General features: G+C 39.8%; 1 protein-coding gene across 4 annotated transcripts in view; it reads right to left on the bottom strand.

The window, feature by feature from the left end:
- Positions 1–18718, bottom strand: part of LOC145360983 (bromodomain-containing protein 4-like) — a 157797-nt gene that overhangs the window by 80482 nt on the left and 58597 nt on the right. For all 4 annotated transcript variants that reach the window (XM_080216498.1, XM_080216496.1, XM_080216497.1 and 1 more), the window contains exons 3-4: positions 10428–10565; positions 5804–5942 (exon numbers count right to left, since the gene is read on the bottom strand). In XM_080216498.1, coding sequence (XP_080072624.1) covers positions 5804–5942; positions 10428–10565 — 277 coding nt within the window. The remainder of the gene's footprint in view (positions 1–5803; positions 5943–10427; positions 10566–18718) is intronic.

Genomic DNA, 18718 nt, shown 5'->3' with positions numbered 1-18718 from the left:
GTAGGTTTTCAAATTCTCCATGATCTAACCAACAAATTATTTCAAGACCTTCATCCACAGTTTCTGACGTGCAGAAAACTAAAGCACAGGTTTTTAAAAAAAAGTCTCAGGTTTCCATACACTGCAAAACTGCACAAGTTAGAGAAAGCTATTTATGGACATGCCATTCATAAATGGAGTTGCCTGCCAATTTTGTATCAAATAAATGGTATGCTCATTAGTAGGATGCTGAATTTACAATTGTCTGTTTAATCTTAAAAGTGAGAATGAATGGATGGTCTTAGCAGCAAAAGGCCAAGAGATTTTTGGTTTGAAATATTGAATTTCTGATCAATTCATACTGGAAAAAAAATCAACTGAATAATAGTATTCCAGCATTAGATTACTTTCATGATTTATAAATTGCATTGTTGGGATTTAAAAGAATGGCAGAGATTTTACTACTTGTGATCAGCCATGCTGCTTACCAAATTACAAACCTACATGCAGTGAGATTTCTCAGCCAGGTCTCTGACTTGCTCAAGAACTCATCAGGTTTAATGACCTCCAAAATAAGCCACAGAGAAATCCACAACTGGATTCTTCTTAGTTGTCTGGAATGCCCCTGTACGTGTACACAACCCAAATTGCAGGGCAGCATATGGCACAGGGGCTAGCACTGCTACCTCACAGTGCCAGGACCTAGTCTCAATTCCCGGCTTGGGTCACTGTCTGTACAAGGTTTTCACATTCTCCCCGTGTCTGCGTGGGTTTTCTCCGCATGCTCCGGTTTCCTCCCACAATCCAAATATGTGCAAGTTAGGTTGATTGGCCATGTTAATTTGCCCTTAGTATTGGGGGACTAACAGGGTGAATGTGTGGAGAAATGGGGATAGGACCCAGGTGGAATTGTTGTCGGTGCAGTCTTAATGGGCCGAAAGAATCCCTGCAGTGCAGGAGACCAATGATTCAAATTGAATGAACCAACAACTTACATTTATATTGCACCTTTTAATAGAGCATCCCAGCCAAGGTGTTTTGTAAGAGCACTAGACAAAATGCAACCCCTAGCAACAGAACAGGGTTCCAGCAGGAGGCCAAAAGCTTGCATGGAGTGCTAGGTTTTGAGTATTTTACATAAGAGAGTTGCAAGGTATCCTTATTCGGCTCCATGTTTAACTAAATATTGGACACAATCAAATATTGTCCACAATTTACATTTCTATAATGACATGTTTACCTGCAGCCATCTTAAATCGGTTTTGTGGCCATTTCCACAAGTATGATCTTATGGTCTGTAACATCTAATATCGTCATGTTTGCAGCGAGCCAACAGCCCGATGTCTTCTAACCACAGCTTAGAAACATAACATTCCTTAAATATTGCATGTGTGTGTTCACATGCATAAGGAAAGGGACTTACTTTTTGGAGAACTGGTTACAAATTCAGTGTCTATTTTGTGTTAGCCCTGTCTCAAAAGTTAGTAGTGCACTCTCACCTCGAGTTAGAAGACTGTGGGTTCAAGTGCCACTTCAGAAACAGAAGCACAAAAATCTAATGCTCTTGAATGTACTGAAAAGAGATGCCAGCTTATGAATGAGACATTAGGCAAGACCACACCTGCTCTCAGGTGAATGTAAAAGATACTGTGGGCACTATTATTTTGAGGAAGAGCTGGGGAGTTGTCACTGATGTCCTGGTCAACGTGTATCCCTTAATCAACACGAAACAGATCATATTGCCGTCTGTGGGAGCTTGTTTGCACATCCTATTTGCCACATTTCCTCAAGCAGCTAAGGCACAAATCATACTAAATTGGCTGTAAAGTGCTTTGGGGGCATCCTTAGGTTGTGAAAGATGTCATTCAAAATGCAAATTTTCCTTTCAAATCTCTCCAGTATGGAATAAAAGAGAAAAATAAATTTGTTACTTCCTGATGAATGTCTGTGGCAACAAGGTTAGATAATCAGTTATACACAAATGAAAAATAGGAATTCCATGAAGTTGGAGCATGCAACAGAATATTCTCCATCAGAAAGCATGATGTGTGGAACCAATGCTTGCATTAACATGCCATTTACGGCAAAACAAAAATGGAGTAGAAGATAGCGGAATTCAAATTTAAAACAAGGCATTAAATAGCCAGCAAAAGATTACAACAATAAATGGCAAGGCCAATGTTAAATAGTTTCTTCTAGATGCTCATTAACCTATTGTGCTGTTCTATGCCCTTAAGGTAATTATATTTCTATTGAAAGTATTCACAACTGTTACCAATATGCTAATGGTATTGGCACTTTGGAATTTCAATTCATATCACAACTCTGGTTTCTGGGCAACAGTTTGTAGTCTGCTACTAGAATGTGGGTAAAATATTTCTTAGCAGCAAAACGCACTTAATTTGGACATATTAACAGCTTTGACAAAAACTTGACCGTTTGTTCCACATTTTTATGAGTCAAGGGCAAGTTTGTGTTCCTGGCAGCTGAACAATGGGCTACCTTCATAAAAGGGATGGTTCAGGCACAGTCAAGGTGTGTTCATTCAAAATGAAAGGTAAGACAAACAAAGCCAGAGCTCCCTGGACAACAATTAAGATAGAAAACTAAGATAAAAAGAGAAGGTGTGCTTGTGATAAGTGTTGGCTAGAGAACACAATCAAAGACCATGCTAAATACTGAAGGACAGTAAAAAGTCTGACAACACCAGGTTTTAGTCCAACCTATTTATTTGATAATATACTCGCAAGCTTTCGGGTTAGCCCCTTCGTCAGGTGAATGGAGAGTTCTGGAGAACTCTCCATTCACCTGACGAAGGGGCTAACCTGAAAGCTTGCGAGTATATTATCAAATAAATAGGTTGGACTAAAACCTGGTGTTGTCAGACTTTTTAACTGTGTTTACGCCAGTCCAACGCCGGCATACCCACATCACAAATACTGAAGGTTCAGAGAAGTGAAAAAGCAAGCAGCTTATATAAAAGGTAATCCTATTCTTCTTTCGGGACAAATAGCAAAAAGGTGGCAAAAAACGAGCTGGAGGGCTGACTAGGGACAAAAAGGGAATTTACACATCTGAAGTATTACATGAATACTTTGCACGTGTCTTTACCAAAGAAGATACAACCTAGTCCATGGAGAAAGAGGACATTCAATCACTAGGGTGATTTAAAATTGGCATGGAGGTGGTCTGTCTGTAGAGCTGACAAGGCACTGTGACCAGATGAGGTGCATCCAAGGATATGGATGGAAATCGAGTGGAAATTGCAGAGGCATTGGTGATAACTTTTTAGTCTTCCTCAGACTCAAGGGTGGTGCCAGAGGTGCTGGAAATTGCAATCATTGTGGCCTTTGTTCAATCAGCCCCGCAACTGCAATCCATTCAGTTTAACTTCAGTGATAGGAAAACTTAGACAAACTATAATCTGCGATCAAATTGATAGTGACATGGACAAAGGCATGTTAATTGTGGAGTGCCAGCATGGATTTAAGGAAAAAACTAAGTTTCCTGAAGTCACAGAGGAGGTTTAAAAGGGCAATGTTGTTGACGTGGTGTACATGGACTTCCAAAAGGCACTTGATAGTGCTGTACAGGAGATTTGCTTATGGAATAAGAGGGCCGGTAGCAACATGGATAGAAAATTGAGTGAATAACATGAAACCAAGAGTAATAGTTAAGGACTGGAGGAAAGTTTGTAGTGGAGTTCCCCAGCAGTCAGTATTGGGACCCTTGCTTCTCCTGACATACATTAATGATCTAGACCTTGATGTGCCAGAAAGTTTAAAATTTGTAGATGCAGAACTTCAAAAGGACAGGCAAGCTGGTGCAAAGAATGGATAGGTGGCAGGTCAAGTTCAATGCAAAGAAATCAGAGGAACATTCAGACAGTTCAAAATAAAAAAAGGTACTACTCTAAAGGGGTTGCAGAAGCATAGGGGCCTGGGTGAATACGTACACAAATTAAAGGCTCTCGAACAGATTGGGAAATCAGTTGATAAAGCACACCGTACCATAGGCTTGTTAATAGAGGCATAGAGTGCAAGAGTAAGGAGGTTGCATTGAAGCTGTATAAGATACTAATTAGATGTCAGCTGGAGTGTTGCATACAGTTCTAGGTACCACATTTTAGGAAGAGCGTGAAGGCATTGGACAGCATTGAAAAGTGGTTTATGAGAATTATTCCAGGATGAAAATTTTTAGTTATGAAGATAGATTGGAGAATTTGGGCTCTTTGCCTTGGGGGAAAGGCAGCTGAAAGGAGATTTGATACAAGTATTCAAAATCACAAGGGGGTTGGAGAGAGCAGATTGGGGAAGGATCTCGTGAAAGGACAAAGAATGAGAAAGAAAAGATTTAAAGCAACTGATAAAAATAGCAAAAGTGATGCAAAAAGCATTTTTCACAGAGTGGCTAGGGTCTGGAATGCACAGCTGAAGTGTTGTTTAACCCAGGGAAATGAGAAAATGTGGTGGAAGCAGGTTTAACCAAGGCATTCCAAAGGAAGTGACTATTTGAAAAGAAATAATCTGCAGGGTTCTGGGGAGAAGGAAGGAGAATGGCATTAGGTGAAAGGGTCATATGAAGAGCTGATGCAAAAATGATAGACTGAATGGCTTCATTCTGCACAGTGATAACCCTTCAATTATACAAGAAATGCATTTTCACCACGACTCAATAGAATTATCATGCTGAACAGCTACTTTCAAATAATCTTTACAGTTGTTTTTGACAGCAGTAACCAGGAGCTAGTAGTCATCATCCCAGTCTTTTTTTTCTGGTCTTAAGGGCATGTTTTAAGCGTTATTAACTACATACACCAGGTTCACACAATTTTTTGAATGCCCTAAATTAAATCTACACTTAGAATCCCTACAGTGCAGAAGGCTGCCATTTGGCCTATCAAGTCTGCACCGACTGTCCGAGAGGGGAGTTTACCCAGACCTTAACCCCATAATCTCACATTATACCCCACTAATTCCCCTAACCTATACATCTTGGGACACCAAGTGACAATTTAGCATAGCCAATCCATCTAATCAGCACAACTTTGGACTGAGAGAGGAAATCATAGCAGCCAGAGAAAATTCAGAGAGACAGACAGACAGAGAATATGCAGTCACTCAAGCCCAGAATTAAATCTGGTCTCTGACTTTGAGGCAATAGTACTAACCACTGTGCTACCCTGAAAACAAACACCAGTATGATCATCAAGTCCCTATGCTTCAGAAAGATCATGCCGCAGCAGCATAATCAAGTGTCGGGCTTTACATTCAAACTGATTCAAAGAATTTTACAATGCTACCCCATCAGTAATACTTAGTAAAATTATCAGAGTTAATCATAGCTAGCATCAAAAATATAGTGGAATTATGTGCACAGTCTCAGATTTGCATTTCATCTGCATAGCATTAAATGGACTCCAGGTGCCTTAGAGGAAAACACAAGTTCACTCAGCAACCATTTCAGAACTGCACTGGAAAAGAATTTGAAGCAACTGGTGTGTAACCCAAGGAAATGAGAAAATGAGTAAGGAGAAAAAATAGAAACAAGTACAGATGGTTCAATAGTTACCAGCATCTTGAGACACAGAAACATATTAAACTTATTCATTCATAACTCTCAATGTGTCCAAACTTCAATGTTATCTACAAATTTAGCACTGTTGCAGTAATATCAGAGAACTCACAATGATGCTACATGTCCAAAATGGAAGTCAGTTAACACTCCCAAATCAGGGAACAAATACACCAGCAAAGCAACAGCTCTTTGCAAGCTTGAATATCTCAGCCTCTACTCCAAAGATGATAAAGGACAAAACATGTACCTGCTTCTTTCCTGCCTCTACCCCGTGATCCTTTGGTAGGCTGTATGGGTATTTCAATCTCTTCTTGTGGCATCTCCGAAATTTTCTGAAGAAAAATCTTTTCCAAAGCTTCTGCCATTAAGACTATGTCATCCCCTTGCTGTAAATTAAAGAAAATACATATTATCCAGTAACTATGATTTAACTACAACAATAAAGCGAAAACAGTGAGAGTATTAGTTCTGAGTTTTGCAGTTGAAAACAAAACAATGAATGGAAACTGACTGAAGTACAATTTAGATCCGTTAACTTTGTTATATGGAAATGAAGCCAACTAAGGACTTTGAACACAAGCTCTTAATGAAACATAGCCTTGATTTGGCAATGTGCCCAAAAGTTTAACAGAGGTTAGTCCCCATAGTTGGAAATGTGAGCTTTGAAAAAGAAGCGATGGTGGTGTTGGTAAATCCATGGCCTGGAGTGGTGGCATTGAGCCAAAGAAATTGGGACGAGCCAGAATTGAATCAATGCTCTATGCTAAGTTTACTAACCTCACTAAGGGTAGCAGCAAGGATGCTATTAATGGCCTTATAAAGGATAAAGGAAAAATATCAGAGAGACAAAACAAAACAGCTAATTTATCACAATCTAGCAACCTACATTTGAAGTTAATTGTATGGACATCCTCTGGTAAAATAACCTGTTAATACTCTACAACTAGACCCCAAAGAATGGTCTGGATGTTACTCCACACTCTTGAAACTGTATCAAGAAGAAATTGCTCTTTCAATTCAAGAAAGAACAATTCAGCTCAACTCTCAAAATGCCTCCACCCCTATCATACCAGCAGGATCATTTCTCTTCATTTATTTAAACAAAACAGATGTTTCAGTATGGGAACCAAAAAACATTTTATAGCTAAGAAAGGAAAAGCAAATGGTTGCAGCATGCATGTACATACTTAAATTGCAAATTAGTATTTACATGAGGTTAAGCACAGTAAAACTAATATTCTTCTGTTAGAGTTGAAGAGACATATTACACAATGTGCTTCTTTCTCATGCCATTTCAAATACTTCGAATGAAACATAGCTACAGGCCATTCATCAAGTTCTTCTGGCTGTAGTTCTTTCTTTGCTTCATTTCATTAAACGACAACAAATTCTCAAATCACAGCAAAAGATGCTGCCATTCAGCCTATTGTGCCCAATGACCCCAGTCCATATGCCACTTCGCCATTGAATTGCACCTCTCCTTTGCAGTTATATATCCAACTTCTTTTTGGAAATTGGTAGTGACTCTGCTTCCTCCACCTTTTCAGGCAATGCATACTAGATTGTAAAATAGTTCTAACATCCCGCCACCCTCTCCCATGGCCTTTTGCTAGTTATCTTAATCGCGCCCTCTGATTACCAACTCTTCCGCAAGAGGAAAAACGCGCTCACCATCTACTCTTTCAAAACCCCTTTTAATCTTGAAGGCAACTAGCCTGCTCCAAGGTCTTGTTATCTTTTCAAGGTAACCAGAAATGGATGAAATGTTTAGCAGGAGATACTTGCTTGCTTTGGTATTCAATGCCTCCATTTATAAGGTCAAAAGGTTCCATATATTTCAAGTCCTACCACCAATACAGCTGTTATTCTTTACACCAGGATCCGTGGTTGTAGCCCCTTATAATAGTTTCAATTTATATTGCCTCTTCTTTTGTGCCTTCCAAAATGTTATCACTTTATACATCTTATTTTGTACATCATGTTAGACCACTTCAACTGTCTTCAACAAATTATTTTTGATGTGTTTCATTGTTTTACATTTTGAAGTTACATGACATCTCAAACTTTTAAATTAAGCCCCCTAAACCCAAGTCCAAGTCACTTCTGCATGCCTGAAACACCAACCATCCTGATGAATGTAGTCCTTTTGGGAGAAATCAGTTTCTCCCCGGACATCAGACCTTTTAAGGTTTACTGCTCCATGACAGAGAACCTGTACTGTACAATTCGAAGAATAGTTAGGTGCTCGAAAACAGCATTCAAGCACACTTCCCTTTATGATGACTAGTGGAAGATTACCATGTAATGTGTATAAACTGTTATACATACTTCTGACTTGTACTGTATTAAGAATCAGAGACATATGAACCTCCACGTTTTGCTAGTTGTCAAATTAATTTTGGCCAAAATAATTTAATAACAGAACGAGATTTAGTCAACTAATAATGATTGAGCTATTATTCTCTGCTTTCTACAATCAAACACCTTTTTTGCACTAACTTTATCTTGCCTCAGTTCAAATGACTGGATAATTCAAATAATGCCCGAGTGTCAGACCGTTGCAATATATGTAGCTTGCTTGATATGCAAGAACATTTAACATCTTAAATAAAACCACGCTCACATTACAAATGAGCTTGAAAGCCATTTCAAGGAGAATGTATGTGGAGTTTGCACTGATCATAATCTTCCCTTGGAGTTCACTGTCAACTCCAGAAACAAGTCAGAGACAGACAGCAGAGACCTAGAAGGCACACTACTTTTAACAAAACTCTCCAAAGCAATATTACGTATACTATTAGACAGTCACAAGAAAACTTCGACTATTTAAAATCTCACTCATCCTGCAGCGCTTAAACAAACTGCAAATGATTTTTTGCTGCAAATGCATTATTGGTTGCTTTTCCAGATAATTCCATTCTATCCCCTCAAGAAAATAATCAACACAGGGTCGCTTCCATGGCTCTTCAGGAGAATGGAACTGAAAAGCATCAAACAAAGCTGTTTGCATTTACAGACTCATCTCTGAACTACACACAAGAGGTTTCTCTTCAAACAGCAGGTCCCATTAATGAGTCATAATTATTATCCAACCAGCAGCATGGTCAACCTTAGCAGCTGAATCCGTATTTATCTTTCTCATTCAGCTTCAATTCTTAGTGATCCGAGCACAAGCTCTCATGATACCCTCCACAGACAGCCATTCATGTCTGAAATTACAGTTAATCCAATTCAATTCAATATATCCAACTTCAGGCATTTGTGTCTTCAAACCTTACTCCAACTACATATTGCTAAACTTCTGCTCGTAGTTAGGATCTGTAAAGTTTTTGCTAACGTCAACTTGTTTTGAAGTGAACCAGCAGAAACAAAGCTCTGCATCTTTTTTTAAAAGAAACATAATTGTCACAACTTTTTGCACAAGATAAAAGGCACATTTGACCCCAATGCAACATGTGAAACATCACAGTTTCGTTGTGTCCCCACCGAAAACTTGATGTCAAAGCCGTATGGATTTCCAGGACACTTCAAGAAATAGCTTCTTCTACAAGCACAGTTTCAGTCTTCAGCTAATGGCACAGATTCCATGATAGAATTCAAAACATTCGTTCCTCAGGAGATATAAAGCAGTGGTCTACAAATTGGCACCTCAATGAAATTATTTGCTGCTACCTGAAGGAATCTCATTGAAAGCCTAAATTTTCTGTTGTGAAAGCCAAGGAACAAAATTCATCCAAGTGATCACCAGCTCTCCAGTTCCTATGTTGGTCACTTTGGCTCAATTGGCCAAAGATCTGAATGGAACTGTCAGAAGACAGCCATTTTAAATATGAAGGGCAACATTTTCTTTTCACATGTCAATTGCTATTCTATTTATTGCATGCACGATGTTCCAAAATTCTAGATTTGTCAGTTAACATACATATGGATTATTTTTGAGTTTTAAAAAGCACAAAATGACAATTTTAATCATGATCCAGTTTAGCTAACTGTTTAATACTATAAAATAATTGGGAATATAACTGTCCAAATTCTTCTTTCCCTGTTATTTTGCCTTGCTACACTAAAGCACAGAACAAGTGTACAAGTGTCATAATTTAGATAGTCATACGGCCTTCACAAATAATATTGGAGCACTAAAAATGCTGGAAATACTCAGCAAGTCAGGCACATCTGGGGGGAGAGAATGAATGCCATACATAAAACATTGGCACTGTTTATTTCTTCACAAGTAAAGCCTGACTGCCAAACAACATTTCCTGGCTGATTTGATTTCCCCACTCATATCAGCAGTATTTAGTTTTTAAGTTTTATTTGTGTCACAAATAGGCTGACATTAATGAAGTTACTGTGAAAATCCCCTAGTCACCACACTCTGGTGCCTGTTCAGGTACACAGAGAGAATTTAGCACACCAATGCACCTAACCAGCACATCTTTTGTATTGTGGGAGGAAACCGGACCACCCAGAGGAAAGCCACACAGACACGGGAGAACGTGCAGACTCCGCAGACAGTGATCCAAGCCGTAAATCAAACATGGGTCCATGGCGCTGTGAGGCAGCAGTGTTAAGCACTGAGCTGCCCCAACTTTGGCACAATGCTGGACTGAATACAAAGTGCACTCATCCTGAAGCAGAAATTGTTGTCAATCTGACAATTCCACTCAATCTTAGAGGCGTTTCCCATCTAAGTTTACACACGAAGATGAACGGCTTGGGAGAAGTGCTCAATCACTGTCTGAGCTATCATACTTCAAACTAAACTAAATTACTTAATTTAAGTTTCTCATCCTTTTACTTACAACATGATTTTAAAAATGACTGCTCTCGCACATTTTATTAATTTCCCAACATATATGCCAAGATCTTACCTTATTATAAATGTAACAGTTGGTAAACATGGTATTGAAGTCCTGAATACATTCTTGGGCGTTCAAGTAGTAATTGTTTTCTAAGCGCTTTTTAATTGTTCCCATGTCCATAGGATGCTTGATGATTTTATAGTAATCCTGAAAAAGATTAATTAAATTAGCGCCTTGTGAAATTAAAGTGAAACAGTAATTCTCATTTTCCACATTAGCACAGTAGTTTACTAGGCCAGTGTCACAGATAGCCAGTCAGTTTTTCCCAAACTGTTTATCTACACTGGTTGATGCAGTCAATGCAGAAATTAATCCCATAGCTAGTGTGGGCAAACACAGGCAACTGTACGCAGAATTTCCATACGGCAATTTCAATGTTAAATGCTAACAAAGCCAAATGAATTAATTAGCTACAGTATTAATTGCCATTAAGTACATATGTATTTGTTATTGCTTGCATAGAATACAGACCCTACTAGAAGTTTAAATTAAAAAAACAATGCCGTGTTTAGTAACTTTTAAAGAGATAATGTTTCCATATAAATGATGAAGAACATGCAAGTCAATACAATATGCAGAATACAGGATTCTACAGATACTGCAACGTAAACACACTATACTCTGTGCATCCAGACTACAAAGTCTGAGAGTAAAAACTGATTTATAAATCTCAACTGTTTAGTTCATCTACTTTAGAAGTAGCTTCATATTCCTTACATTTAAGGGTGGACCTTGGCTGTGGCTGCTAGTCTTTGATTCCAGAAAACACTAGCTCAGTGGGTACTGGGAACTTAAAATACATGTGGAGCACCTCAAACTAAGATAAATGTAATCAGCAGCTTTGAAATAAAAACGTGTTTTATCCATTTCATCCCAAGGCCAATGCAGCTTTCTTAAATAGATAAATTAATCCCCAAGAAGCTTGTTCCGTCTCTCATGATATTGATCTGTTTAGTCTTTTGCCCATGTCTCTTATTTCTTTAAATCAGTTTACTTCTAAACAAACATAAGAAATAGGAGCAGGAGTAGGCCATCCAGCCCTTCGAGCCTGCCCCACCATTCAACAAGATCACGGCTGATCTGAAGTGGCTCAGTTCCACTTTCCCGCCTTCTCCCCATAACCCTTAATCCCCTTGCCTACCAAAAACCTATCTACCCGCGTCTTAAATATATTTAGCTAGGAAGCCTCAACCACTTCAATGGGCAGAGAATTCCAGAGATTCACCACCCTTTGAGTGAAAAAGTTCCTCCTCAACTCCGTTCTAAACTGCAGCCCCCCCCCCCCCCTTATCTTGAGGCTGTGCCCTCTAGTCCTGCTGTCCTTTGAGCGGGAAGAACCTCTCCACCTCTACCCTATCCATCCCTTTCATCATCTTATACGTCTCAATGAGATCTCCCCTCATCCTTCTAAACTCTAACGAGTACAATCCCAGTCTATTCAGCCTCTCCTCATAGCTCAACCCCCTCAACTCCAGTATCAGTCTAGTGAACCTCCTCTGCACTCTCTCCAAGGCCAAAATATCCTTGCGCAGGTGCGGCGACCAAAACTGCACACAGTACTCCAGCTGCGGCCTCACCAGTGCCCAGTACAGTTGCAGCAAGACCTCCCTACTTTTATATTCAATCCCCCTCGCTATGAAGGCCAGCATCCCATTTGCCTTCCTGACCACCTGCTGCACCTGTAGGCTGGGTTTTTGCGACTCATGCACAAGGACCCCGAGGTCCCTCTGCACTGTCGCCTGCTGCAGCTTTTCGCCCTATAAGTAGTAGTCCTTCCTACCATTATTCCTACCAAAGTGGATAACCTCACACTTGCCAACATTGTATTCCATCTGCCAGGTCCTTGCCCACTCGCTCAGCCTATCTAGATCCTTTTGCAGACTTTCCACACGCTCCGCACAATTTGCCGTTCCACCAATCTTTGTGTCGTCAGCAAATTTCGACACCTTACACTCGGTCCCTCCTCCAGATCATCTATATAAATGGTAAATAGCTGAGGCCCCAGCACCGAACCCTGGGGCACTCCACTAGTCACCAACCGCCAATCCGAATAGCACCCACTGACACCCACTCTCTGCCTCCTATTTGACAGCCAATCCCCTATCCACGCTAACACCCTACCCCCAACTCCATGCCCCCTAACCTTCTGTAACAACCTTTTGTGCAGCACCTTATCAAACGCCTTCTGAATAAACAGAAGCTGTGGCACAAAGTTTGGATACTTAAATTGTGTGCGTGTCTGTGTCTGTGGGTATGTGAGAGAAACAGCATGCAGTAACATCACTGGACTAGTAGTCTACAGGCCCAGCCAAATGCCCTGGGGACATGGATTAAAATCCCACCACCACAGCTGGTGGAATTGAAGCTCAAATAAATAAAACATTTAGAGCTGAATAGCTAGCCTCAGTAATGGTGACCATGAAATGACCACCAATTGTTGTGATACCCTTTGGGAAAGGAAATCTACCATTCTTACCTGTGACACCAGAATCAAAGAAATGTTGTTGATTCTTAACTGTTCTCTGATATGGTCTAGCAAGACATTCAGCTCAAGGACAATTATGCATGAGCAACAAATGCTGACCTTGCCACTCAGCAGTGTCCCAAATCCATGAAAGAATAAAAAGATAGTCAGAGTTTCTGAAACTTTTCAAATTCCTTTCTCCCCAAGTGTTGATTAGTCATATGTTCCAATTTCAGGAAGTTGGCACAATATCAGGAAAAATAGAGAACTGCTTTCCTCATTGAATCAAACCCGGCAATTTCCCAAGATTCAAAAATGTATTTCTTTATTTGGCCCCATGTCTGTAGAGTTGGGAAGGACTGCAATATTAAAAATATTTACAGGGAATAAACAGCTGCATTTGCTCTGCTCACGCTACAGTATGACCAGTTTAAAGTAAGATAAATGGTGAAAAATCCAATTTAGTCAATCCTCACTATGCATACTGACATATTTAAATCTTGTATTATCAAAGTTATTCTGGCATGTGAAAAATGTTTACACTTCAGTGGTATTACAAATTCAGGTCAACTTTTCCATACTCAAGCCTATAGACTAGAAAACTTAGCCTGGAGCTATCAAGACCACAAGACAGATGCTGAAATCCATTAACAAAACAAGTCTTTAATATACAGGTTGTTGAAATAGCTATTATGAAAATGTCTTAAGACTTTACACTTAAGATATTCAATCAATGTAGGACAGTAAACAAAGCCAACATCAAACTATATCACAGAACAATTAGAATATTTTCTGAAGGACCAACAATCAAAAATGTTAACTTCTGTTCACTCACAAGCACTGACTGATCTGCTATGGTCCTAGCATTTTTTTTTTGAGTACACACTTTCTGGCCACAAGACAAGGGAACAAAAATGATATGCAACAGATCAAATCAGAGGCTGTAGAATTACCAGTCTCATATGTTCATATACCAGCCTACAGAAAGGCCTCAATAACGAAGGTTTGGACTTAAGTGCCAGTTAACACCAATGAAGCATTAAATACTGAGAATAGCGAGAGCAAGTCCAGTTGAAACTTTTGTAAATTATAACCACTGACAAGTCTCTCATCGTATGAACATGTCTAGGGGATTACCACTCACCAGATGTTTAACTGCCCACATCTGCACAATAGCTATAACAGCAAGGCATTAGGCAGGATAAGTGGCTTGCTTCATGACTATAAGACCTCACCAGCAACTACAAGGCTCAGAAGTGTGAACAAGTAATCACCATTCAGTAGGGCAACTGCAGCTCCATCATGCTGTACAAAGAAACTTGCTTGAACGCCTGCCACCACGCCCAATATCTCCTCTCTGTTAGTAGTATGTAATGCAATATGTAAGTACAATCTGTGATGCACTATCGCAATTCACCAAAGTTACTTCATCAGCACCCAGTTCCCTGCAAGCTAATGACGGAGTATGAACATGATCAAAGTCACACACTATCCAGACATGGACATAAAGTTATTCTTTCAAAGCAATTAGATCAACATTCCAGAATTTAATACCAAACACCATTGTGGAGGCACCTCAAGGGTTTCAGTGGTTCAAGGAGGAGATAGCCACTTGCTTGAAACTACTAGCAATGAGCATACAGTCTTGCCAGCCTTACTCACACATTAAGAACAAAAAAAATTCCTCCACAGCCAAGTCAGTAGATGCACTACTCAGCACCAAAGCTATGCAGACCTGCAAGTTGTATCTGGACATGTGTTCCTAAGTCTGCATTTTTGAGACAAGATGAGTGAAAATGGGGATGCAAAGGTTTTATATTTTGTGGTCTCACTAAAATTCCACATGACCCAATATAAAGCTGTTGTATACACTGCCCAGAAGACATCCATCTACCCTGCCCAACTCACATTTCAGACAACTCATGTCACTCTATATTGCATTTAATCAACAAGTCATCTTTATTATTTTTCAGAAAACACAATTTGGCAATACATTTTTGCAGCACATTGCAATTAACAGTTAAAGCTTTAAATTCAGAGATTGTTACGCTTAAAACAGATTATGCATTTGTGAAGTTATTTGCCATAAGATAGTTTTACAGCAGATAATGCTGCAAACGCATCACTTATTTAAATATAGTCATAACAATTTTACAAGTGTTGCAATATCAAATTATTTACCCAAGTATATTTACCAAAATTTCAGTAAAAATGCAAAATAGATTGTTCAAATCTGTGCAGTGCTGCACTGACATAAAAACAGCATTGAATTGCTTTTCATAAGTGGTATTACGAGAACATACAAAAGCTAGTCTGGCCTGTCCAAGGATGAGTTCGTAAATAATCTCAAGGTAGCTCAGCAATTAGATCTTGTGGTTTTGAAGTGACATACCTACACCAGAATTGCAGAATACTAGAATTTACTGCAAAGTATGAATCAGCATTCCTCCAAAACAAATGAGGGCAGCTCCAAAATATCATCTTAGTAGAATTTGACAACGTATATCTACTGTTAGAAAGTTATGAGGGGACAACGATCCAGACTTCCCATTACTGCAGCACTGGTTTCACCAGTCCACTGGCCAGTGTATCCCTCAAAGGCCATTTTATATTGCTGCAGTTCACACTCTCAATATTGTATTCCCTGTCACTGCGGTCTCCATCGGCTGGACACAGTTTCTATTCCTGTGTTGAATCTCTGATTGAGTGAGTAAAGAGGCAGAGTCAGAGGCTCTGGATTCAAGTTCCACTCTAGAACTTGGGATGGCCACAGAAGCTGCATTTATATTGTGGCCAAACAGGTTATCAGCCTACAATTCCTTCCAATATACCTGATGCTGGGCAGTAAAGGCGAGAAAGTCTCCTGGTCAGTCGGAATCTACAGAAGGTAACACTAAAACACTGTAGTATCTTGCCAAACATAAACACAGACCAGTGTGTGTTGCTGCTGATGCTCTTGGGGCACAGTAGCTGAGGAGAGAATCTCTGCTTTAGGTCACCAGAACCACGATCATGTAAGCTCAAATCTTTTAACTAGCTGTCATGCTGTACTCAGCAACAATATTATAACAGCTTTAAATAATACATCAGTGCAACATATCTAGTGCAGCAAAAATACTGGAACACCATGCTGATGAAAAAGAAAAAAAATTTAAAAAGGGGTTAAAAAATGTGACTAAATATGCTTACAACCAGTTTGGAAAAGTTATGCAAAGGCATAGTGGACAAGCTGAGCCTTGTGAAAACCATGTGGCTGCAAGACACTGGAACAAAATTGAAGTGAACTCCAACAAACACATGCATGAAGAATGATCCAGAAGTAAATACCAGGAGGTTTGAAAAATACAGAAAATAAGGTATTTGTAGAAGTGGTTTAAACATCCCAAGTCATTTCGCAGAAGCATAATCAAACAAATAATGAGACAGCCAAAGGAGGGTACATCTGGTGGCCAGAGTTTTGGAATAGTGGCTGCTTTTAAGCAGGTTTTTTTAAAAAAAGGAGAGAAAACGTGAGTCACATGATGCAAGTGTCAGAATAGTCCTGATTCTGCATGCTCTGGCACTGCTCATTTTAAAATCGTTTACCCTGATGCACAGCTCATAATCACATTATCTTAAGAGTGTACACTCAGTGCTGTGTCCTTGGAACATTTTTGGGGGAGTATTAACGAAAGAATACAGAGTGTTGTCAAGAAAGTTTGTGGTTAAGGAGCAGTCAGAGATACCCAGGCAGAGCTGAGCCCTCAACATGGTGACCTGGCGCTCTCAAAAGCATTCAGGAGGTGACTGCAAACAAAGCTATAGATGACAAACTCTGTTTTGATACAGAACATTGAACCTCAGTCGGATGAACTGAAGAACATTGGTCAGGGGCTCAGTGAGGCGGAAGATAGATGAGGTGCAAGATTAAATTCTCAATGTTGAAAATGCTGCTTCTTTCATTGGAGGTTCGACTGCAATCCTTAGAGAATCAGCTGCCTCATATGTCAGATATCCAGATTTAGGGAAAAAAAAAGGGTCCTGAGAAGAATATCCCTCTGATTGGTTTTCCAGAGAACTGAAGGCAGGTTCCCAATTAAATTTTTTGAAGGCTGGCTGCAACGTTTTTTAAACTGCAACACGAAGGCAGGCTGGATCAAGCGTGAAGAGGTACAAGTTATTCCATCCGCGAAGTTCAAGTACAACCAATGTTTACCACCTCTCATTGTATGTTTCTCATGCTTCAGGGTCCGCCAGAGTTTGAGATTGTTAGGCATGGTGGGACTTGGCTCAATGACAGGGTGAAGGTCTTGTTCTTCCAGGATTTCTCAGCAGCAGTACAGCAAAAACACAAAAGGTTTTCAACGCAGTCAGGAAGCATTTGAAGAATTTTGGAAGATTTTAGTATGCCCTGCACTATCCTGAGGGTGACCTTTGAAGGGTCTGTTAGGGCATTTGACGAGCCTGCAGAGACTTCAGCTTTTTCAAAACAGTGAAAAGCAATGATTGAGTCCTTATTAACCCTGTACAGTGCCACCTGTATTTTGTGTTGATCCTATACTGTGCCTTTTCACATTGATGGGGACAATTCTGTGATGGAGCCACGAGGTGAATGTCGCCAAATATCCTGCAGAATATGACTCTAAACAGCTGTTCGTTAATCCTTGAACATTTCTTCTAATTGCATTTTTTTAAAAATTGATCCTGCTACATGATTTATCACATTTCTTGGGGCAATCCTACGAGTGAGCATGCTAGCAAATCTTCACTTCTAATGTGCTGATAAGTCCAAAGACATTCATTTATCCTCTACCTGTTATTTCATCTCTTCACTGGTCTGTTATATGATTTACCACATTGATAGGGGAAGTCCTGCGAGTGAGCATGCTAGCAAACAGGTGCTTATTATCCTGATACGGAGGCAAATTTCGCCAACTATTCTGCTTAGAGTCATATTAATCACTGAACGTATCCCCTCTAATTCCATCTCTTAATTTGAGCCTGTTACGTGATTTATCAGGTTGGTAAGGGGCAATCTTGTGTGAATTTTCACTTGTTTTTCTGATACGCCCAGAAATATTCATTTATCTTAATGGAATGCATTCTGCGACATACTTCTTGTTCCTAGGTTGTGCAGTATTAGAGCTGTGCAATTATCTATTTTCTCATCTTGTAATCCTGGTACATATAGAGGGGGAGGGGGAGAGGCTTCCGTTGGTGTGCACCCAAGTATGGCAGTTAAACACCTGTATTAATATCATATCTTTTGTGGCTCAGTTGTCATGGGGCTAGTGTATGTCGATAATGCACGTCTATGGTCCCCCGACTCTATCTTTATGATCCTCCATTTTACGGCCCCCAGTTATTCCTTTACTGGTAATTTTAATTACCACCTTAATATACTAATTGACAAACTCCATTACAAGGAACCCTCCAACACATTAAGCTGAAGCACTGGGTTTAGCTTATTTGATTTGATTTATCATTGTCACATGTATTAACAGTAAACAGTATTGTTTCTTGCGCGTCATACAAAGCATACTGTTCATTGAGAAGGAAAGGGGAGGGTGCAGAATGCAATGTAGCTAGGACATAGAGAAAGAGCAACTTAATGCAAGGTAAGTCCATTCAAAAGTCTGACAGCGGCAGGGAAGAAGCTGTTCTCGAGGCAGTTGCTACGTGACTTAAGACTTTTGTAGCTTTTTCCCCGTGGGGTGCGTGGGATCCTTGCTGGCTGGCTGCTTTTCTGAGGCAGTGGGAAGTGTAGACAGATTCAATGGATGGGAGGCTGGTTTTCTGGATGTGGAGAACTTTGCATCCCAGAGATTAAAAATTCACTTTCAGCCAAAGATGACCC

The sequence above is a fragment of the Carcharhinus amblyrhynchos genome, chromosome 33 (genome assembly GCF_965287045.1).
Source record: "Carcharhinus amblyrhynchos chromosome 33, sCarAmb.v2.hapA, whole genome shotgun sequence".
In the NCBI taxonomy this organism is placed as follows: domain Eukaryota; kingdom Metazoa; phylum Chordata; class Chondrichthyes; order Carcharhiniformes; family Carcharhinidae; genus Carcharhinus; species Carcharhinus amblyrhynchos.
This window is presented reverse-complemented; position numbering and strand designations above follow the sequence as displayed.